The following is a 24,203-nucleotide window of genomic DNA, read 5'->3' as shown; positions in this document are numbered from 1 at the left end:
TTATTAGTAGTGTGCAAAAACATGTTTCAGCTTCCCCCCCCCAACTATATAAATATAGTTGTCCATGTGTGATATAACACAGGCCACAATAATAGACTCCACCCAGCCAGAAGGAATCTGACTCAGAACTAGAAAGCAAGAAGCTTGCCTAGAAATGAATAGATTGAGACAATGAATGACAGAGGACATGGATGAGTGGCATTTGGCCAAAGGGACCAGTCATTATTTTCTAGTGCCTCACTAAAATTCGGGAGAAAAATTTAGTTCCTGTATTATCAAGTACAGTGCTTGGCATACAGCATAGAGTATAGAGCATAGGTGACCTGCATAAAACGGATTTTGTTTTCAAAGCTGATGAACACCTGAACATAATTCCATTTTTAGTTCTAACATACGATCTTGTTAATTATGATCACAGTTGTAATTATAGTTCCTCTTATGCCTGTGAGGGGCAGCCATAGGGAGGTGGTTGAGGAATGGCAAGGGAACTCTTGTATTTTGGTAAATGTCAACTTGATTCTATTTATCTCAGGGATTAAAAGGGTACTACTAAGTTAGTTAGAAGTACTTGAATAAAAAGACAATGTCCAGCCTGGCTGGTGTGGCTCAGTTGGTTGAGAGTGGTTCCATGCACCAAGAGGTTGCTGGTTCAATTTCCAGTGAGGGCACGTGCCCAGGTTGCAGGTTCAATCCCCAGTAGGGGGTGTGCAGGAGGCAACCGATAGGTATTTCTCTCTCATCAATTTTTTTCTCTCCCCCTTATCTTTCTCTCTCTCTCTCAAATCAATAAAAACATGTTTTTCTTTAAAAAACCCTACATTTTCTTGAGTCTCTCTCTAGTAATCATCAGTTGAATGCTTGCAAGGCATTGTCCTGAGAACAGTAATATGAAAAGAGTATTAAGACAGTCCCTGCCTCCAGGGAACTTTTGTAATGCAATTGGAGAGAAGAGATACTCGTAAACACCTATGTACAAAAGGATATGTGTACATACCTAGGTAAATAACCATACAAATAGCATTTGGTAAGAATCAGACATTCATGCTGTTAGTTAACTGAAGTTCAGAGGAGGGATGTGAACTGATCTTGGAGGGAAAGTTAGCCCACACAGAGGGGAGAAATGGAGAATTTTTAGCAGGAGTAAACAGCTGGGCAAAGGTGGAAGAATCTGAAATAATGATAGGGGATGCACTCCTTAACACACTTTGCCTGAACTTCAGCAAATTGTGACGTGCTGGATTCAATTTCTGAGGCTCTTGGATGTCCTGTTTTTAAAAATAGATATGGTACTTTCCACAGACAAGTGGCATTTCCAGACCCCTATCCTACTGAAATTCCCTGCGACCCTGTCTCAGGCAGAGATGACCATACCGCAAATGCTACTGGACGGGGAAAATTTATAGTCCCTCTGGAGGGGAAAAAAAAGAAAAAGATAGAACTCATATAATCCTTACTATGTGCCTGCTACGTTGTAAACGCACCCCACACCCCCGATGTATATTATACTATACTATATTTTATTATAATTCTTCCAACAGGCAGATTCTGTTAGTAGCTCATTTAACCGTTAGGGAAACAGAGGCACAAAGAGGTGAAGTAACTTGCCCGCCCACCTGGTTTTTGGCAGGAAACAGGATTCAAATTTCGACAGTCTGGTTTCAGAGTCAGAGCTCCCCTGAGCGCAGACTAAATAACAATAAAAAAACTCACACCCTCAACCAGAGCGCGCAGGCGCGCGCAGGCACCCGGCGCTTGTAAAAGAACTGATGCCACCGCTCGCTGGACAGCGGTGTCCTCCCGCCCAACTCTGAACGCCGTCCACAGGAAAACCCACGCGGCCACGAAACGCAGAGCGGAACAGTTTGAGAACACGGCCCTGTGCTTGGTAGTGCCTGCCTCCACGGAGTGGAGGACAAAACCAACCCCCGGAGGATGACACTGAACGCCCCCGGGACCTCGCCTGGCGAGGCGAAGGAGACCTGACGCGGCCCGGGAGGAGACCGGGGCGTGCGGGGAAGGGGTTAAGATGGTGCACACGCAGCGACTCGGTGGAGTTTCGCAAAGTTCTCCGGGGAGCCCAACCGCGGCGTCCCTCCGCGGACCCCGCTGCGAGGCCGGCGGCAACAGGAGGCTGGGCTCGGGGCGCTCGCCCCCGGCTTTGTAGGTGGGGAAGAGCCAATAAGGAGCGAGCGAAAACTGGGTGCAGTCAACTCGAGAAGGGGGCGAAGAGACGCGCGGGGAGAGCGGGGGAGGAGAGAGGGCGGAGCGGGGGGAGGGCGGGGGCGGAGCGGGGAGGAGGCCGGCGCGGAGCGCGCGGCGCCCCTGACAGACGAGGGGGAAGCCGGGGGGAGCGGGCCTCGGAGCCGAGGGGCCGGCGCGGGGAGGCGGGCGCCAGGCGGGGGTTCGCCCGGCCGCCGCGCGTGACGTAGCGCCGGGCAGGGCGTTATCAGCTGCGGGGCCGCGGCGGGCGACGCGCGGCGCAGCGGACGGCGCCGCTGGGGCCGGGACGGCTGCAGCCCGCGGGCCACGAGCGCTCCCGGCCGCCGCCCCCGCCGCTGTGTCCCGCCGCCCGGGCGGCATGAGCCCGCGGCCGCAGGTCTGAGCGCCCCGCTCCTCCGCCCGGACGTCCCGGCCGAGGTGACGGGTGCTCGCGGCGGGGCTGGGGGCCATGAAGCCGAGTCCGGCCGGGGTGGCGAGGGAGCTGGAGCCGCCGGCGCCGGCCCGGGGCGAGCAGCGCGCGGCGGAGCCCGAGGGGCGCTGGCGGGAGAAGGGCGAGGCGGACACGGAGCGGCAGCGCACCCGCGAGCGGCAGGAGGCCACGCTGGCCGGGCTGGCGGAGCTGGAGTACCTGCGCCAGCGCCAGGAGCTGCTGGTCCGGGGCGCCCTGCGCGGCCCTGGGGGTGCGGGCGCCGCGCCCCGAGCCGGGGAGCAGCCCGGGGAGGCGGCGCAACGCAGCCGCCTGGAGGAGAAGTTCTTGGAGGAGAACATTTTGCTGCTGCGGAAGCAATTGGTAGGTCGTGCCCGGCGGTGGGGGCACGGCTGTCGGGCAAGCGGGCGGGAGTCGGGCAGGTGACCTGGGGTGGCGCGGGAGTGCCTGTGGCTGGGGAAATTCTCGCGGTCCCCGGGACCCCCGCCCTCCTTGACCCCCGTGCCTGCCTGCGCCCTGCTTGGTGCCAGGTGAGGGGCTGGCGACCCCGCGCGATCTGCGGGGAAGGGGCGGCCTCTCTCCCTTCGGGGCTCTTGGAGTGGCCTGGATGTAACCTTTCCTCTCTCTGGTTAGACGAGTGAATGCACGCTCCCTCCCGGAAGGTTTGCAAAGCCCTCCTTTAAAATGCCATCTCCCCTGGAGGCCTTCTTAGCTTCAGGTCCTCCCACCGAGAGCGGACAAAAGCCGAGGAGGGGGCCTGTGGCGTGGCTAACTGTCCGAGGCTGAATTTTACGATTACACGGAAGCGCACGCAGGAGCCCGGCCCCTCCCAGGCTCTCCTCAGCATGCCAGCTTTTGCTGGGGCTGCTGCTTAATTTCAAATAGAAGCCCTTTGTACCAGGCAGCTAAAGCAGGCGCAACGGGTGGAAATTTGGCTGGGAAAAGTGCCCCTCCTCTTACATTTTATACGTACTGCGGGCCGTGACTGGTGGTGGAGGTGGGAGAAGAGAGAACCTGCTCTCAGGGAGCATTTATGTTATTGGAGTCCTGCCAGCGCCTCCGTCATTCTATGTCATCTTCATTAATGGGGAAGAAAAAGAACTTTGGCGCTTAATGTATCGGTGAACAGCTTTTGACCCCGCCTCGGAATGATGGCGGCAGCTTTGTTTCAGAGACCTCAAAAATGTAGTTTTGAAAGCAGCAGCAGGAAAAAAGAAATCCTTATCTGACCATGTGATATGATCTGAAACTAGACACATGCCAGATAATGTCCCCTCTGCAGAGAGGAACGCGGCAATGCCGTGTGGTTGTCTTGTATTATCTCTTTTCAGATAATTTCTCTCTTTCTTGAGCCTCAAAGTGCTCTTACTCCTTAGGTTCATTTTTTTTTTTTCCTGAAGAAACTCATCCTAGCAGACTAGCATATGGTTTATACCAACACTTTTTAAGTCAAAGGACACACAGAGGAGTAGCAATTCATGAATCTATTTTGTAAGGACGTATGCACATCATGGTTCGGGTAACACCTCTCTTTTGGCATTTTACTGTGTTTCGCTGGGATTAGACCAGATATTTGGGTGTCACATTGATTTGAGCCAATGCTTGCCAGCGATGCCTGGTCGCTGACATGTCACGCATTGTCTTGTACAATAGCACCTTTTTGTCTTTATGAATCTCGGGATTGTGAGGGGCACATTCCCGTGGTCCCTGGAGGGGAGCAAGGCCACGGCGTGTCGGGAGAATTCCAGTCCAGTCAGTGTTTGTGGCACTATTTTCATTTGTAGACTTGGCATTTGTGATTTGAACCAGATGCCTTTTGAGTGTGTTTTTTCACCCCCTTTTCCAGCATAGGAAGCGCTAGGTGGCGGTGTGAGTTAGCGCTACGGATGTGTCACCTTTGGAAACCCGAGTTGAGTTCAAATCTGGTGGACCTTCCCTCGAGGGTTTTGAATTCTGCCAGCTCACATTTTACTTGGCACCGGCTATTCGTATTAGTTTCTCACTTTCAAAGGCCCTCAGACTGATTAAACTCCACAAAGCACCTAATAGAAAACAAAGCTCTGCAGGACATTTGGCCAGAAAGTCTCACCTAAGCAAGATAGGCAATCTGTTACCCTCCGACTTCAAATTAAAGCATCGACTGTGAGGTAGTTTTGTAAAATATGGGCGCCACGCAGAAGATTTTATAAAACCTCAGTGCATTTTTTTCATTCTTCCCTAACTTGGTATATAGTCGTTGAAAGTAAGTAAGCAAGTATTGTTTTTATGAAGAAACTTCGTATCACCATCCAATGTGAGAGCGTGGAATTAGACATAGGACTTGAAGTTTTCCTTTCTTTCATCTCATCCAATAAAGTTAGTTTTGGAAGATTTAGTGAACTCTCTCAATGGTCATTGGAAGGCTTAGAGCAGCAGCCTTTGGTTCTTTGTCACCAGAATGTGTTCATTCTCCCTTTCTCCATTTCTTCCTAAACCAGAATTGTTTGAGGAGAAGAGATGCTGGTTTGTTGAATCAGTTGCAAGAACTTGACAAGCAGATAAGTGACCTGAGACTCGATGTAGAAAAGACATCTGAAGAGCACCTGGAGACAGACAGCCGGCCCAGCTCAGGTGAGTGTGTGAGCACAAGCACAGCATCTACACGCAGGAGTTCTACCTGGGCCCCGAGCTTACCATTCCCAGCCCTACAAATGGCAATGGAGTGTGTTTCCAGTGCAGAGAGAATAAAAAGGTCGTCTGCCTGCCATTCAGTCGTAGGAGAGGGAACTAAAACCAGACTACAACATTTTTAATAATGAGATTGATCTGACTGGAGTCCCCTGAGTTTAAAAAGAAAAGGTTCTATTCAAATTTCTGGAAGAGCGGTCCTCCTTTGAAATTTGAGAAAGTCAGAACTGGGCTAGAAAATTAGTCACACTTCAACTTCCTGAGACCACTTTGAAAGTTTTTTTTTTCTTTTAAACCATTTGGCTCCTTAAATAGATTTGTTTCCTCTTCAAGTTACTCTTTCTGAAACACTCATAATAATGTTGGGGCTATGATAGATCTAAGTCTCTTTCCTTGCACATCTTTAAAGGTTGGGTCAAGGGGGATCAATTTGACTTGTGAGAGTAACTTTGAAATGTATCCATCGTTAGGAGCTCTTTGGTTTTTCTAAGGATTGCTTGAAATAAAACCATACAATCAGGACACTAAGTCCAGCGAGCCAAAATTGCCCCCTCCCCCCCAAGTCTCCCAATCTTACCTTTTCTCGAAGATTATCCTTTTTTCCTTTTAAGCACAAATGTGTATTATTGCATGACCTGATCCTAATTCCAAATGGTGTCTTTCTTTGTAGGGTTTTATGAGCTGAGTGATGGGGCTTCAGGATCCCTTTCCAATTCCTCTAACTCGGTCTTCAGTGAGTGTTTATCCAGTTGTCATTCCAGCACCTGCTTTTGCAGCCCCTTGGAGGCAACCTTGACTATCTCAGATAGTTGCCCCAAATCTGCAGGTAAGCCTCTTTTGATTTAATACACTTTCTTTTTTAATTGGAAGGGGTCAAAGATTCCTTAAAGGTTACGTAGCTTCAGCCCCCTTTTACTGATGAAAAACAAAGACACGGAGAATTCCATCAGCTTGCTGCCTTTAGTGCCCATAGTTGCATCTAGAACCAAGAAGACCTCTATTCTGGTCCTCTTTGGGTGCCACTTGGCTTTATATTCAGCTCATCTTTGGAAATCCTGTCCCGATAGAAGTTTGGAGCTCTGTTTCTGAGCCTTTGCTTAACAGGCTTTGTTAGGCTTTAACTTGTTTGTTTTTTCTTTTGAAAACCACTTTGGATCTGTTTTCTTCTTTCTTTAATAATTCAAAACTAAAGCTTACATTAAGTTAAATATATCTGTCAGCCTGGCCACGGGCTGCTTGGCACTTAGGGAGCAGTGGCCCTTCCCTGTTCTCCAGAATGCTTTGTCTGAGGGCAGCTCTCCTTTTAGCAGGCGGGTGGGATGAGATCCCCTTAGGCCACGTGCCATTGCTTCTCATTTTGGGCTGTCCTTGCAGTTACCTCCGCAGAGACTCATGCTATTGTTGGTACTGGAAGAGTTTCTGCATTCCTGCTATGCATCACTGTACTGAAGAGTCTGTATACTTTTACCTCCTTTGGCTCCTCCCAGCAGTTCTGCAGGATGCAGGTGTTGTTAGCTCCATTTTATGTATCAGAAAATGAGGCCTAGTGAGGTTAGATTAGGTAAGTTGTTTAAGGCTAAATAGCTAGTGAGTGGCAAAGGCAGGATGCATGCTCTGGACTAACGGCCAGGTGCATGTTTTTCCATCACATCACACTAAGGGGATTCAGAAGTTGTGTTCAGCGTTTTCATTGAAAAGGGGAGAAATCTGGAGTTAGATGCAATTTGTCAGAGGCTCCTCATCTGCTGAATGGCAGAGCTGTTGCTGAAGCTCAGGACTCCTTCCTTAGTTCTGCTTTGTTTTGATTCCTCAAAAGAGCAGAGGAAATACGGAGAGTAGAGGAGCTGTAGGTGCTGGCACAAGTTGCTGCACTCTTGGTTTGTTTGTGTTCTCCACCTGGTCTAAGGCTGAATCTTCAGCCCAGGCAATGCAAACATAACACCAACAACTGAAGCTGCTAATTGACTGGTGTCTCTGTATTTGTACAGGGTGCGTTCAGCAGCAATCATTTGGGGAAGCAACAGATCAGTGTTATCTAGAGTGTCTGGGCCTCAAGTTCATTGGTAATTGCTTCCCTTCACTCTGCAGATCTGGTTTCAGAGGAGAACTTTAAAACCCATTAAAGGCACTTTGGTATAGGTTTTCCTCAAAGACAGACCCTCTCCCAAATGCTACATCTTCACATAATTGAGACAGTTGGGCTGGGTCTCGGGGGCTGGGATGTCTGTCTTGTTCCTTAACTCTTAAGTAGTGAAAAGGGAGAAATGGTAAAGTGTAGATGAATGTGGCTTTAAGCAAGGCAGATACAGAGACACCAGCCAATTAGCAGCTTCAGTTGTTGGTGTTATGTTTGCATTGCCTGGGCTGAAGATTCAGCCTTAGGGTAGCAGAGGAGGAGGGATGGGCAAGGATATGAGCAAGAGATGGTTCTCTTTACAATAAGCTACTTGTTGGGAGTGGAAATGGAGGGAGGGAGTGGACATGGCACTTTTATAATAATAATTTCTTTAAAAATTAACCATATTATTTCTGAATCTAGACTATATTTTTCCAGAAGCTGCTAATTATCATTAAGGTTAATGGAGTTTTCCCTTAAAATTAACATAGAATCTGGCACATAGTAGCTTTTCAACATTGAATGAATAAGTATAATGGAGGAAAAATTATATAATGATAAAAACTTTGATTTTTTTTCTCTAATTGAAAGTCATTTAAGGGGACTTGAAAGTTATAATATTCACCGAGATGAGAGAGCAAAATTGTTTAATTAAGCAAGAAAGCTTGATTTCATTGTATTTTGACATCTATATTTTTATGATGTGAACATTTATTCATTAATTCCACTACTCAATCTATTAAAGTGTTTTAAAAAATACTGTTTTTTATGTTAGTGTCTGGTTATTATTTAAATTTGATTAATCTGTACTGAAATTTAATTAATTTCCCTGACCTTTCAATTGACAGTAATATTTGAACATATATCATTAAGAATTAGGTCTAAAAAATACAAAATGAGAAGAAAGTCCATAGAAAGTATAATTTATCTGAAGTATTTTAAAAAGAAACCAGGAATAGAATACAGAGGGGAAAGTAGTCTAGAGAAAAAATGACTCAAAAACATTTATTTTTCCAGTTATAATACAGTGTACATATTTATTGAAAATTTAGAGAATAGAAAACAAAGGAGAAAGTTAACAGCACTTGTTTTCTGACCACACTAAGATGCTACAAATTATCAGCTGGGTATGCTTCATTTCAGACTTTTTTTTTTTGCATCTATTCAATCTTAATAAAGTTATAATCATAGTTTGGTAGTATATCATGATTCTCACTAAACTTTAAAGAGTTTCCCCATATTACTTGATAATTTGAAAGCATTTTTGGCCTTGGCCAGATAGCTCATTTGGTTAGAGCAGTGGTCGGCAAACCGTGGCTCATGAGCCACATGCGGCTCTTTGGCCCCTTGAGTGCAGCTCTTCCATAAAATACCACGTGCGGGTGCGCACATACAGTGCGACTGAAACTTCATGGCCCATGTACAGAAGTCGGTTTTCGAAAAGGAGATAGGTGAAACAAGTATGTATACAAGACGAGTGTGGATGGGAGAGTTGGAAGGTGTCGACCTCAGCGAACGTACCTCAATCAGATTGAGGACGTTTTTAGCAAAGGCCAGCTTAGGAGTACCCTAATTAAGTTAATAACAATGTACCTACCTATATAGTTTAAGTTTAAAAAATTTGGCTCTCAAAAGAAATTTCAATCGTTGTACTGTTGATATTTGGCTCTGTTGACTAATGAGTTTGCCGACCACTGGGTTAGAACATCGTCCCAATTTGCCAAAGGTTGTGGATCTCCAGTCAGAGCACATACAAGAATCAACCAATGAATGCATAAATAAGTAGAACAACAAATCGATTCTCTCTCTCTTTCACCCTCTCCCTTCCTCTCTCTAATATCTATCTATCTATCTATCTATCTATCTCTATCTGAATAGATAGATAGATATAGATAGATATAGGTAGATAAAGCATTTTTAATGGCTATTTTTCCTTCAGAGGCTACATCATATATTAAAATTTTCTTTGTTAAATATTTTCCCCCTCCTCCAGTAGTCTGCACTGTATGTAAACTAGTAGAGTAGCTCATGGAGTATTTGTTGATTCTTGGCGTTCTCTCTCTACCCATGAATTTGTCTTCCTGGGAGTTGGCCAGGGTCAAGATGGTGCTGGCCAGTTCATCGCTTCAGAGTGTATCTTTAAATGTCTTTCAGATCTCATAGGATGGTTGGACTATACAGAAGGCCGCTGTGAAGACCAGGCCTCAGAGGCAGTTTGCTGTTTCCCCTCCACATCACAATTTAATGCCCTTGGTGTCATTGCAGATGTGAATCCCAAGTACCAGTGTGATCTGGTGTCTAAAAACGGGAATGATGTCTATCGCTATCCCAGTCCACTTCATGCTGTGGCCGTGCAGAGCCCAATGTTCCTCCTCTGCCTGACAGGCAGCCCGCTGAGGGAAGAGGAGAGGCTGGGCAACCCCACCAATGACATTTGTGTCGGATCTGAGCTGGACACCGTCAAGACGGAGGCGTCCTTACCGTCTCCAAGCAGGGTGTGGCCTGCTCCCCAACACTCATCCAGCAAGAAAATGGATGGCTACATTCTGAGCTTGGTCCAGAAAAAAACACACCCTGTAAGGACCAACAAGCCAAGAACCAGTGTGAACGCGGACCCCACGAAGGGGCTTCTGAGGAATGGGAGCGTTTGTGTCCGAGTGACTGGGGGCGTCTCCCAGGGCAATCCTGGGAACCTTAAGAATTCCAAACAGGCGCCTCTGCCCACCCCCGGAGTTCCCTCTTTGGACCCTGGGACATTCTCCCCACCGAAGCAATGGTCAAAAGAATCGAAGGCAGAGCAACTGGAAAGCAAGAGGGTGCCCTTGCCAGAGGGCTGCTCGCCCGGTGCCGCCCCTGAACTTCAAAGCAAGCATCCCCCCAAAAATGCCAAGCTAGCCTCCCAGGAGCACACCCGGGGCCCCGCCACTGTGGCCGGGGAGGCCCCCAAAGAAAGCAGCCACATCCCAGCGGCCTCTCCAAAAGAGAGCCCCGGGAGAGGCCTCGCCCCGCGGCAAGAGAACAGAGTTGTCCCGCCACTGAAAAAGCCGGCGCAGAAAACCAGCCTGCAGGCGGCCCCTCCGGCTGCGACCCCGCCTGCCCCGCCTGCACCCCCACCCTCAGCCTTCCCCGTGGAAGAGCGGCCTGCCCTGGATTTCAAAAGCGAGGGCTCTTCTTCTCAAAGCCTGGAAGAGGGGCCCCTGGTGAAGGCGCACTTCGTCCCTGCGCAGCAGCCGGGCGTCAGGGCGCACCGGGGCGCCCGGACCGCAGCTGCCCCCAGGGGCTCCGCCCTGAAGCACAGGGCGCAGGCCCTCCACGGCCCCGACGGCGCCTTGCCCACCGTGAGGGAGAAAACCCGGGCAGCCGGCAAGAAGTGTCGGTTCCCCGACGACCTGGATACAAATAAGAAACTCAGGAAGGTCTCCGCCAAAGGGCGGAGGAGTGGGGGCGGCCATGCCGAGGCGGGTCTTCCCAGCCGGCCGCTGGGGGCTGCACACCGGCCCGGGAGCAGGGCGCACGGCCACGGGCGCGAGGCGGTGGTGGCCAAGCCCAGGCACAAGCGCACCGATTCGAGGCGGTGGAGGTCGGCCGCCGAGATCTCCTACGAAGAAGCGCTGCGGCGCGCGCGGCGGGGCCGGCGGGAGGGCGCGGGGCTGTGCGCGGCCGCCGTGGCGCTGCCCTACGCCAGCCCCTACGCCTACGTGGCCAGCGACTCTGAGTACTCGGCCGAGTGCGAGTCCCTCTTCCACTCCACCGTGGTGGACACCAGCGAGGACGAGCAGAGCAACTACACCACCAACTGCTTCGGGGACAGCGAGTCCAGCGTGAGCGAGGGCGAGTTCGCGGGCGAGAGCACCAGCACCAGCGACTCGGAGGAGAGCGGGGGCCTCATCTGGTCCCAGTTCGTGCAGACGCTCCCCATTCAGGCGGTCACGGCCCCAGACCTGCACAGCAACCCCACCAAGACCTTTGTCAAAATTAAGGCCTCCCATAACCTCAAGAAGAAAATCCTCCGCTTCCGGTCCGGCTCTTTGAAGCTGATGACGACCGTGTGAGTGGATCTTGTCGCGGGGGGAAGGAAAGGTGGCGTCTTAGTAGTGTTGTTGTGTAATAATTTCATGGAATGTTTTCCCCTCTGTGAAGATGAAACCGAAGTAAATTAATGTCTCTGCTTCATTATGTATGGACACTAGTGCCTTTAATGGAAGGTGAAGAATGTCTTGCTGGTTAGAAGTGAATATTGAGGTTTTCAGTGGTGGTGAATAATGCATACGTTTTGTGGTATCAGCTGATTTCTGTTTTAAATTTCCTGAGCACCTGTGATGGTTTCATTGGGATGAGACCCTTTGATCTGAAGGTCAGGTAGATGGAATTCTAGGACATACTTTGGCTTCTTGGTTCTTTAGGGCAGTGTCTCCAGGAGGGCTTTCCTGTCGAGGGGCATCACATAATTGTGTGAAGTAGGTATGAGGGAGCGTGTTTGTTGTCTGTAATTTCTTATACAGTCTACATTTCTCAGACAGCCATACATCCCCATTCTATCGTCTCAGAACTGTGTGGTTTACTGGACTCAGAACTTGAAGACCAGACCCTAAATCCAGAGAGCTAGTGACTTGGATGGAGAGGCTGGTAATACCCTTGAAGGGATTCACTAAACTTGTGCTACACTTGGTGCCTAGGCCCTTGTTAGGGTAAGCATTTTTAGGGCTGTTTATCCAACATTTTGATGCCTTTTTCCTCCCTAATTTGCAGCAAATCCAGCCATTCCTCCCCCGGAGGACTTGCCTTTGGGATAAAGTTTTGGTCCGTGGGTACAGAGGAATTCACTCCTAATGAAATAACCTTGGGCGTGACTCCAAGCCCACAATTGCTCACTGAGCACTGTGCCACCTCCGCCTTGGCCCACACGTGCTAGAGCAATCCAGTCCAGATTGGACCACTGACCCTGTCTGGAAGGAAGGGCTTTTTTTAAAAAGAAGAATTGTTTTTGGTAAACAGTATTGTGTAAAATTGCTTTTTTTATACCGATACAAGCATGTTTTGTGCATGAGTAGTATTTGTTTTGGTATTCCTGTTGATGTTAAATTACTGTGTGATATAAACAGTATGTGTTTTTATATATCATTGTGTAAATTTAATATAACATTATATGCTGTAATAAATGATTTGTTTTACTGCTGTTAAGTTTGTTATTTGGGCATAAAACCAGATGTTTACACCTATAACTCTTGTACTGATTATTGTGGGATTTATATTGGGCCCAGTCTAGCATTAGAATATTATTTGCAATAATTAAGGCAGGTTTTAGTACTTTTTTTTCAAATGGATGGTAATAAGGAGGGAAAGCAAACCACTTCTTTAAAACAGTTAAGGTACTTCTTTAAGATTTAAGGTAAATTTGATAGATATGGTTTAAGGAAAATATTTCTTAGAATTCCCTCCAACTTTTTACTATAAAATATTTATAACATGGAAACATTGAAAGGATAGTACAATAAACATTTGTATAGAGAACACCTAAATTCAATAATTGCTAATATTATGCTGTTCTTGCTTTAACTCTCTATATGTATTTATTAGGTTTAGCCATACTGCTGGTTTTGAAGGTCAAAGACAGATTTTGGCCATCTTTCCTCACCACACAGCTGTACTATTTTAAAGTAAATATCAGGCATCATGATATTTCATTTCTAAAAACTCAAGCATTTATTTCCTAAGAATGAAAGATTCTCTTATAAAACTACAATATGATCACACAAACACAAGGAAAATTGTCAGTAATTCCTAATACCAAGTACTGTTTTTGTTTCAAGAATTTTTTTTAAATCTTCACCCAAGGATATGTTTTTTTATTGATTTTGAGCGAGAGAGAGAGAGAGAGAGAGAGAGAGAGAGAGAAACATTGATCAGTTGCCTCCCATACGCCCCCAGACTGGGGATTTTGCTCACCCAGACCAGAGATCAAACCTGCTAGGTGTGTTCCTGCACCAGGAATCAGACCTGCAATCTTTTTGGTGTACAGGAGGACGAACAAACCAACTGAGCCACCTGGCTGGGCTTGAGAATTTTTAATAGCCCCTTCTCCCTTTTCCCCAATGAGGATTCAGTCAATGTTATTCATTGTATTTGGTTGTAGATCTCTAGTCTTTTATTCTAGAACTAGAGGCCTGGAGCACTAGATTCGTGCACTGGTGGGGGGCATGGCCTGTGGGGATCAGCTGCTGCGGGAGCAACCACTCATCCTAGTCAGCTAAGCCACACTCCCACTGTGGGAGCGCACTGACCACCAGGGGGCAGCTTTTGTGTTGAGCGACTTACCCCTCGTGGTCAGTGTGAGTCATATGACTAGTTGATCCGTCTTCTGGTTGTTCCACCCTTAGGTCGCTGGGCTTTTATTATATAGGATAATCTTTTTTAAAAATGACATTGGGTTTTAAAGTCAGGACACTTATCTTGTAGAAGGTCCCACATTCTGGATTTGGTTGTTTCTTTATGTTGTCCTAACATCTAGTCCTTCTGTGTCCTGTAAATTGTGTAAAGCTTGATTGGATTCAGTTTAACCATTCTTAGCAAGAAGATTTTACTAATGATCTTGTGCACTTATGTTGCTTTACATCAAAGAACATAATATCAGGTTGCCCTACTATTACTGAATTTAAGAGTGGTCCCTGCCCTGACGGGTGTGGTTCAGTTGGTTGAAGTGTCATCCTGTGCACCAGAGGTTCAGTTCCAGTTGGGGCATATACCCAGGTTATGGGTTCAATCCCCGGTCAAGGCCCTTATAAGATGTTTCTCTTCCCACTCTCCAAAATCAATTTTTAAAAGAGGGAAAAAGACCTTTAAAAGAATAAGGATGATCCTTTGGCTAAATTGGTAAGTAGAAATTTCTTCACTATAAAGTTTGGTTTTCTTCCTCTTTGCAAATGTTTGGTATTTGTGGGTGATTATTTGGTGCTGTGTGGATACCCTATTTTTCACAAAGGGCTGTAGATATATTGCTGATCTTGCCTGATTCAGTTACTGCCTAATGAATGCAAAATGGTAGCTTTTCTAAGTATCTTTCCTACTTTTATTAACTGACATTCTACAAAAAAAAGAGCTTTTCTTGTTATATTCCTTTTCTTTTGAATATCACTATGGACTTACGGATTTTTGTTCATTTGATGCCTTACAATCACCTATAGTATTGTTCTTTTTTGCTCAACATGTCTGAAATTTGGCAGTAGGAGGACAAATTTTGTTAAAAGTAATTTGTAGATCAGCTCAATCTCATATTTCATATATTTATGATGATGTGTACTCAAGATGAAATTTTCAAATGCAAATTTAAATACAATACAAATCTCTTAACTACCCATTTATTAATTCTTCCCTGGAAAATTTCTTTTCCTATACTTTATAGAATCTCTTATCTCCAAGAAGGCTTTTACCTGTAGAACACCGCAAATTAGTTCCTTATTGCTTATAAAGGTAAGACTTTTTTTCCCAACAAGACATCCTTTTTTCAATTAGGCATCTTTTTACCAAGACATCTCAGACAACTCAGTTCTTCAAAATATTGTAGAGTTGTGATTTTTTAGTATTTATATGTTTTATATGCAATCAGTCATCCTGCTTCAACTAGAATTTATTTGATTACCTGATTAAATCTAAGCCAAGTGCAAGTGAGGCATGATCTCACCATCTTTTCTAGTTCTGTGATCCAATCTCTTTGGGGGCAGGCTATAAAGTGTATTGTGTAAGGCAACTGTGACCTGCAGTCAGTTCTTGAATCATTTCCAAGTTGTTTCCAAAGAGCATTATTCTCAGAAGGGGAAGCTTTCTGAAAACCAGCTTCTGAATAATTACATTTTAGGTGACAGAATGCCAAATGAAGAGAAGCGTGAAAAACAGGATTTTTTTTTCAAAGAATGCAGGGTTTGTCCTTTTCTGTCTATGGCTTGACTTCCCGGTAGCTAACAGTTGTGCTGCACTTGGAAATTTGGGTTTTGTCCATTATTTTCAATGACAAATAGCTGCCATTATTCTTACAAACAAAAGAGCTCTTTAAAATATTTCCCTTTATTTAAATAAACCAGTTTAAATAAATTACAAATGCTCATTGTCAAAAAGAAAAAATAGATTTGAACAACGCACAGGTGTTTAAACTCCTTTTGCTTCATCCTCCTTAAATTCTACTCTTCAGGAAGTTTGGTGTATATGTTTCCATACTCTTTTATATGCACATAAAAATATATGGCCTTTGCATTTTTTCCTTCAAAATGAAGACTCAATCTACATATATTCTGTAACTTGCTTTCTTCATTCCATGGACCTGTATAGTGGGTATAATTCCCAATTCTCTTTAATGGGGTTCCAAGTCTTTCCTCCTTGAGAAAAAAGGTACCGAATTTTATGGGCTACTTACTTGCCTTGCTTACAAAAATTCTAGTATTTAACAACAACAAAAGTGTTACCCAAGTGCTATCCATTTGCACACATATTGCCTTTCCAGTTTTCTTACGTGTTTTGTTACTTTCTTTGTATTAAGAGTCCACTTTAAGTGGGATATTATTGTCAGAATCCTGTGAGGCTTGCCTAAGGATTTCGCCATACCGAGAAGCTTATTTGTTTCTGCCAGGTGCCTCAAGGGGATCTCCAGGTTGGACCACCTTTTAAGTTAATTTATCTACTTTAGGTTTATCTGACTACAGAGGTAGTAGAAATTCAAATCCTAAACCCACACGAGGATAGGCTTTGGTTACATGTTTTCAGAGGAGATCATTTCCAAGGCAGAAGAGCTTCCTTATTTTCATCCTGGGCCAGCAAGTGAATTTTTTTCCTGGACTAACCTTCCGCTGAGGGTGTAGCCCTTCACTGCTCTCGGCAATGTGGGAGTCTCAGTCCAGATCCTACCCTGTGAAGGCCAAGTCCTTGTCCCCTGAGTGCCTGTTGACGGCAAAGCGCCTAGCTTAAGGAAGGAACCAGCAACCTCTCCTCCTACTCTCCAAGGGTGGGCCAAACTTGGATGCCTTTCTTTCCAGTGGAGTCAATGTACACTTAAGAGAACGTTTGCTAATAGTTTATCCACCATTCCTAACTATTTTACAGTGAGATGATTTATCCAGTTCACCATATGACTGGAAACAGACACCATACAGCTACCCATTGCCTTTGCCAGTAAACTGGATTCTCCTTTCCCCCTTGTATTCTTGGTACAATTTTATTGAGATACAATAAAATGCACATATTTAAACTGTACAATTTGATCTGTTTTGACATGCATACACCTGTGTAACCACCACAATCAAGATAACATTTTCATCATTATCGAAAGTTTTCTTGAGACTCTTTGTAATCCATCTCTCCTCTACTCCATTTTCCCCGTCCATCATGGATCTGCTTTCTGTCACTATAGATTATTTTGTATTTTCTATTATTCTGTTTAAATGGAATTAAACAGTGTGTGCTGTTTTTGCTTGAATTTTTTATTCTCCATATTGATGTTTAGGTTTGTCCATGTTGTTTAATGTCTCAAACGTTCATCTCTTTATTGCTGAGTAATATCCCTTTGTATAGATATATATAACAATTTGTTTATCCTATTCACTTGTTGATGGCCATTTGGGTTATTTCCAGCTTGGGGCTATTACAAATAAAACTGTGAAGAACCTTCACGCACAGGTCTTTGTTTCTCTTGGGTAAATACTGAGGAGTGGAATGTCTTGGTCTGATGGTAGGTGTATGTTTAACTTTCTTTAGAAATTGTAAAAATATATCCCAAACTGGTTGTGCCATTTGACATTCCTACCAGCAATGTATGAGAGTCTCAGTTGCTCCATGTCCTTGCTACCATTTGGCATACTCACACTTTTAAATTTTAGCCTATCTAAAATTACTGGTGAGTAATGATGTTGAACATCTTTGCATGTGCTTATTGGCCATCTGTGTTTCATTTTTGGTGAAGTGTGTGTTCAAATAGTTTGTACTTCAAAAAATTGGGTTTTGGGGCTTCTTATAAATGAATTGTGAGAGTTTCTTTCATAAATTCCATGGATGAGTCCTTTGATATATACTGTGAATATTTTCTCTCTGTGGCCTGCCTTTTCACTGTCTTTTAAAATATATATATATATTTTTTATTGATTTCAGAGAGGAAGGGGGAGAAAGAGAGATTTAGAAGCATCAGTGATGAGAGAGAATCATTGCTTGGCTGCCTGACCAGATTCAAACTGTGACTTCCTAGTTCAGAGGTTAACACAGAACCACTGAGCATACTGGCTGGGTTCTTTTCACTTTCTTAAAGGTACCTTCTGAAGAACAAAAGTTTTAAATTTTGATCAAGTCCAGTTTTCTATTTTTTCTTTTATGATTTGTAATTTTGATGTCCCATCTAGGAAACTTTATCTTATATTTTCTCCTAGATTTTATCTTTTATTTTCTTCTAGAAGTTTTATGGTTTTAGGTTTACATATAGATCAATGACCTATTTTGAGTTAATTTTGGGGTACAATGTGAAGTAGGGATAGATATTCAATTTTTCCAAACAGGTATTTAATTTGCCTAGAACTATTTGTTGAAATGACTTTCCCTTCTGAATTGTCAGCTTTGTAAAGACAGACAAAACAGTTAACATAATCCATATGCCTATTTTTTTCACCAATGTTAAATGCTTTGCAGTGGTTCTCAACCTTCCTAATGCCGCGACCCTTTAATACAGTTCCTCATGTTGTGGTGACCCCCAACCATAAAATTATTTTCGTTGCTACTTAATAACTGTAATTTTGCTACTGTTATGAATCATAATGTAAATATCTGATGTGCAGGATGTATTTTCATTGTTCGTGACCCACAGGTTGAGAACCGCTGCTTTATAGTAAGTATTGACATCAGGTAGGGCAAGTCCTCCAACTTTGCTTTTCTCTTCTTAATTGCTTTGATTATTTGAGATCCTTTGCATTATCGTATACATTTTTATAATCGGGTTGTCAGTGTCTACAAAAACAACAACAGCAGCAACAAAACCCTGTTGAAATTTGTATTGGTATCATATGGGTATAGTTCACCATAGAGATATAGTTATCTTAAAAATAATGTCTTTCAGTCCATGAGTATATTATATCTTTCTACTTATTTAAGTCTTCGTTAACTTTCTTCAGCAATATTTTATAGTTTTTAGTGTAGAAGTCTTGGTCTCCTTTTGTTAGATTCATTCCTAAATATTTTATGATTTTGGTGATACTGTAAACAGAAATTTTAAAATTTTCATTTTCTAATTATTTGCTAGGAATATGTAAGAATACAATTAATATTGTATATTAACCTTGAACCCTGCACCTTGCTAAATTCATTTATTAGTTATAATAATTGTTTTGTAGAATTCCAGTTTTAGGCTTGTTGATATTGTCCTAAAGTTCTGGAAACCTTTGTCCATTTTTTTCTTTCAATTGTTTCTTTCAGTTCTTCAGTTTGGATAATTTCTATTGCTCTATCTTCATTTTCCCTTATGTTCTGCTATTGAGCCTATCCAGTGAATTTATTAATAGACAAGGCCTACCGATTTATTTCTTAGATACACGCACTGTGCAACCCCAGTGGCCCATGATCTTGGTGTGCTAATCTGGAACTCGAAGACCCCAAAAGTGCAGCCTTCGTGGGTCCAGATTTTCTTCAGTTGCCTCAGGTCTTCAGGGAACTTGTCCAAACCATTGGCCACAACCTGGCTGTATTTTCCATCCTTTATGTCCTTCTGTGTTCAAGAACTGAGCTGGGATTCTGCATAATGGTGATCACGTGTTCCACCTCATCCTCTGTGAGCTCTCCTGCCCTCCTGGTGCAGTCGATGTCTGTTTTTCTCAACACCTCTGAGCATATCTTTGCCGCATACCCTTACCTGCGGTGAAGGCAAAGGCTATTTCCACCATCCATGGATATTGGTGTTGAGTACTGGCAAAATGTGCTGGAACTTCTCAGGGGCCACTAGAGTCAGGGCAGCAGGGTGGGGAGTAGGTCTCCTGTGGAAGAGTGTCCAGTGAATTAAAAAATTCAGAGTCTGTGTTTTTAATTTCTAAACTTTCCAATTTGATTTTTTTTGGTAGTTTCTATTTCTCTGCTGAGAATTTCTATCTTTTCATTCATTTCCAATGTCTTTGTCCTTTACCTCAAGGATCATAATTATAATTTTAAAAGTCTTTGGTAGTTTCAACATTTAGGTCATCTTGAGGTTGGCATCTATTGTTTTCCTCTTGAGAATTGGTCCTATTTTCTTGTTTCTTTGGTTGTCGAGTAATTTCAGATGGTATCCTGAACATTGTCACAGTAATGTTGGATAGGTTCCGAGTCCTTTCAGAATCCTCAGGAGAATGCTATGTTGGCTTTAGCAGGCAGTCATCCCAATTAGGCTCCGTGACCCCAAGTTCTTCTGTGTTGGTTTGTGTCTGTACCTTGCATGCTTGGTTCAGATGGTAGATTGAACCAAGAGTTCATACCCCAAATCAGGGGACCCCTGTCTCTATTTCCTTTTCCTCTCATTTGGGATTTCTCCTACTCTCTCCACCCCATAGGGTCAATATTTCCTGGATCCTCTGGCTAGAAAGACATATTCATATTGAAATTTTAACTGCCTGTAGCAAACACTGCTCGGAAACTGGGGCCTGCCCTCAGGATAAAGCTGAATAAGAAAAGAGAGAAAAAAAGGAAACTCCCACCCCCTCACCCCAATCCACCAGCTATTTTTGCTTTCACAGTCTTTAGGTAGTTTATTTTCCCCATATTTTTGTCAGAGTTTTTAATTGTAATCGGTAGGAAGGATAGGCTATAGTGGGCTCACACTGTTATGGCAGAACCCAAATCCACAGACTCATTTGTTTTTAACATTTATTTTGAAGAGAATTCAAAGACCTAGCAGAGTCCTGCAGGAGAGCCAGTCATGTGCTTCCCCAAAACTCCCCACCCTGCTCTGAAAAACACAGGCTTTCTGTGTTCTGGTTTCAAAATCTCATGCAACAGTAAGAGTCCTTATAAGCAAAGAAATCCTTTATCAATGTTGAAGAGGGTGTGTTTAAAATTGGCACGATTTTATTTTACTTCCTTCTAGGCGCAAACCTTTAATTTGGAGGGTAGAGGGGAGCTATATAATTATTTCTATATGCTTCTTTCTTTTGGGGCAAAGAAAAAAATAACATTCACTACACATATGTATATTGCTTGAAAGGTGGCCTAAAAGTGCCTTTTGTTTCCTTGGGAGTCATTTAGTTTAGTTTTCAGACTTGTCACTTTTAATTATTTACCTGATGATCATATCTCTGATTATAATATAAATATAGTATATAATTACACTTTTGAAAATGGGTATTTACTTCTTGGCCCACAATGGTTTTTTGGAGCTGCTACAACCTATCTGTTAAACATAAGGAGTAGCAGCATGGAGCCCAGAGCTGACTCAGAGAATTATTCTAATTTGAGGACCGTTGCCCAGGTAAATAACAGCTGCTGTGGAATCATTACCGCTGAAGTGGCCAATGAATAATTTACCTTTATTCATCGGTTCAACTATAACAGATGAATATTTCAGGATTACTAACATATGAAAAAAAATGTCAAATATCACTAGTTCAGCTAGTTGTTATATTTTAAAGGAAACGCTATGAACCGATAGGAGAAGGTAGAGTGGCAGTCCCAAGATTTTCCTTGGGAGATTGTGATTAATGATGGGTAACATCAAAATGATGAGAATGTGAATTTGGTTTTGGTAAACAACCTTAACATCTATTTATCCAAATCTTATGCAAAATGTGTTCAGCCTTTGCACTGGCAAACAGGGAATCTTGCAAGATCAACTTTTTCCCATGAGAGTTTCTTTCTGAATTTATTTTCCTTACTTAAGGGGAGGCTATTTCCACATTTCTGGCTTTCTAGTGGGTTCTGGCATTTCATTCTGAACATCGTATGTAGCCAGCACCAGAAAATTGCATGGGTCTATTTTTAAATCGAAGGGGAGCTTTTTAAAAAAAATTGAAAATAATCTTTTATTATTACAAACACAGTATATGTGTATTATAGAAAGTAAAAAAACAAATAAGCAAAAAATAAGAATGTAAAAACACTATTTTTATTATCCAGAGTTGATTCCTGCAGCCCTTCATTGTGTTTGGTTCCGGACCTCCTTCAGTTATGCATGTAAGTATTTTTGTTCCTAGAATGGGATCACACCTTACTTAATGTTTTGTCACTTGATTTTTAAAGTCAAGGATCTCTGCCTTTCCATGTATTTTCTTCTTATCTAATACCCAATCCACATTCACAGTTCCCCAACTGTTTAGAGGAACTTAAAAATCATTTTTATTTTTACATTAAATTCAAAATCAATCCTTGACAACGAAGGATGACATTCTAAATATTTGCCTGCATTGATTTGATTCAGAGAATTCATGGGAGGTCTTTGGCAGGCCTAATGGTCGGTATTGATAATCATGTGGCCATTCTGTCAAATAGATTAATTGATCTTATCACCTGTAGAGTTCCCAAAATCAAAGATGAGCTTGTATTCTGGGGAATTCAGGGACTGAAATGACAGCTCTTCTGTCAAGAAGTTCATCATAAGGTTGAAAAAGTATATAATGTGAGGAATGTAATAGTACTTTTGTTGTAGCCTTTTACTTCCTTGTGTATTAGGTTATGTAATGTGTGAATGAGGGTTACCCTGAGAGCAAGTTAGAACCTTTGGAAAGGACCACACTTAATTGCCAAACATTAAGTATGTATCCCATAAATACATTTTTTGAGTTTTGTCCCCTAAATGACATCTCATGTCAGCAAAGACTTATACTTATTCCCAAAGAGCCAAAACTAGTCCAAAAAAGGAACATTCCTTCTCTGGAATCTCATCAGTTGATATTTGGAAAAAAGGATTTAGGAGACTGAAAATATGGCCCATTGCCTAAGACCCACATATTTTATTCTTAAGAAACAAATCTCTGGAAGAGTAGCACTATAACATTTAGATAAATATGCCTAATTTTCTTTTTGTCCTCATGCCTAAGTTTTGAAAACCTACACATTAAAAAAAATTTAACAGCCCTAACCGGTTTGGCTCAGTGGATAGAGCATCAGCCTGTGGACTCAAAGGTCCCAGGTTCGAGTCTGGTCAAGGGCATGTACCTTGGTTGCGGGCACATCCCCAGTGGGGAGTGTGCAGGAGGCAGCTGATCGATGTTTCTCTCTCATCGATGTTTCTAGCTCTCTATCCCTTCTCCCTTCCTCTCTGTAAAAAATCAATAAAATATATTTTTTAAAAAATTTAACAAATAGAGAAAAAAGGCAAATTACCATTATTTTACATTTCTAATCCAACAATTATTAGCATTTTGATGTTATTCCTCCAAGTATTTTTCTACACATATGCCGTAGTTGCTATCATATACATATATATACAGATGTATGTATATACACATAGTAGTGTATACTTACATATAAGTACATACCATAAATATGTAAGTACATATGTACATTTACATATAAATATTGCATGTACTTATATATACATGTAAGTATATATAAGTATATAGTACACGCACTCTATGTACCTAAGCCTATGAATTTGTCAATAGTCAAGTATTTTTCTCAATTGCTATAGTCTTTCTAATCGCCATTTTGTAACGGTGACATAATATTTCCTTGTGGTATTCAATCGTTTATTTAGCCCTTCCTCTCATGATGGAAATTTATTTTGTTCTATTCAGGACCCAGCATCTCCTGGCTACCCACCAACTGCGCGGAGATGCTCTGTAGGGGGTTCTTCCGTCCCTTTCCCACCCGTTCTCAGGGCTCATCTCCAGGATTCACATTTTAGCATGTTCCCTCCAGGAGGCTGATCTCAGGGGTCAAGCTTCATGTTGGCTCTCTTGTTCTGCTCTACCCTGATGCACTTGACATTTTGAACCAGTCCTTCTTGTAAGTCTGCCTTGCCAGGAAGTTGGGCTTAAGTTCTCCATTCTTCTCAGCCTCTTCCCAACCCTGTCTGCATCTTCCCATCTAGCCTGGAGTTTATAAATCTCAGCGTGGGCCAGAGTGCTAGGCCCCAGCTCACCATGGGATGGAAGTCCCAGTGGCAGGGAAAGGTCACTGAATCTTCAGTTCCAGTCCATTATACATGACTCTGGGCTCAGCATTTTTCTTTTTCCATAAAATTTCCCCTCATACTTAAGATTATTTTCTTAGGATAGAATCCCAGAAATGGAATTACTGAAGTAAAGATGATGAATATTTTAAAAGCTGTTAATATATTTTTTTTTTATTGCTTAAAGTATTACAAAGGGTATTACATATGTATCCATTTTATCCCCCCGCCCTAGACAGTCCCCTAGCCTCCCCTATCACCCAGTGTCTTATGTCCATTGGTTATGCTTATATGCATGCATACAAGTCCTTTAGTTGATCTCTTACCCCCCTACCTCCTGCCCCACAACCCTCCCCGGCCTTCCCGCTGCAGTTTGACAATCTGTTTGAGGCAGCTCTGCCTCTGTATCTACTATTGTTCAAAAGTTTATAATGGTCTCTATTGTCCATGAATGAGTGAGATCATGTGGTATTTTTCCTTTATTGACTGGCTTATTTCACTTAGCATAATTAAAAGCTGTTAATATTTATTGTCAACTGAATATAGCTAATCTTTAGTAACCATTTCTGAGACATCATCTCACTTAATTTTCACAACAATCCTATCCATATCCCCATTACAGAGAAGGAAGTAGAGGCATCAAGGGGTATGTGTGGCACAGTAATGCATTATTTTGAGCT

The 24,203-nt window shown here is 43.2% G+C and overlaps 1 protein-coding gene and 1 pseudogene across 2 annotated transcripts; one reads left to right on the top strand and one right to left on the bottom strand.

Annotated features, from left to right (window-relative positions):
* The first annotated feature begins 2,326 nt into the window (after positions 1–2,326).
* On the top strand, positions 2,327–17,083 carry DACT1 (dishevelled binding antagonist of beta catenin 1). 2 transcript variants are annotated; one of them, XM_059694554.1, is made up of 4 exons: positions 2,327–3,010; positions 5,125–5,257; positions 5,985–6,140; positions 9,696–17,083. In XM_059694554.1, the coding sequence occupies exons 1-4, from the start codon at positions 2,669–2,671 to the stop codon at positions 11,480–11,482; spliced, it is 2,418 nt and encodes an 805-aa protein (XP_059550537.1). In that variant the 5' UTR covers positions 2,327–2,668; the 3' UTR covers positions 11,483–17,083. The 2 variants fall into 2 exon arrangements, with proteins under 2 accessions (XP_059550537.1, XP_059550529.1); XM_059694546.1 differs by having other exon boundaries at positions 9,585–17,083.
* A 1,884-nt stretch (positions 17,084–18,967) lies between these two features.
* LOC132227721 (small ribosomal subunit protein uS13-like) lies at positions 18,968–20,706 on the bottom strand (annotated as a pseudogene).
* Between the last annotated feature and the right edge of the window lie 3,497 nt (positions 20,707–24,203).

Source organism: Myotis daubentonii, chromosome 1, assembly GCF_963259705.1.
Source record: "Myotis daubentonii chromosome 1, mMyoDau2.1, whole genome shotgun sequence".
NCBI classification, from domain to species: Eukaryota; Metazoa; Chordata; class Mammalia; order Chiroptera; family Vespertilionidae; genus Myotis; species Myotis daubentonii.
Note: the sequence above shows the minus strand (reverse complement) of the source record. Positions and strands in the feature narration are given on the sequence as shown.

Excerpts from the sequence above, each read along its gene's own strand:
- DACT1 (XM_059694546.1), top strand. The coding sequence starts at position 2,669 with ATGAAGCCGAGTCCGGCCGGGGTGGCGAGGGAGCTGGAGCCGCCGGCG. Across the intron at positions 3,011-5,124 it reads TGCTGCTGCGGAAGCAATTG|AATTGTTTGAGGAGAAGAGA; the intron begins GTAGGTCGTGCC and ends TTCCTAAACCAG. Across the intron at positions 5,258-5,984 it reads AGACAGCCGGCCCAGCTCAG|GGTTTTATGAGCTGAGTGAT; the intron begins GTGAGTGTGTGA and ends CTTTCTTTGTAG.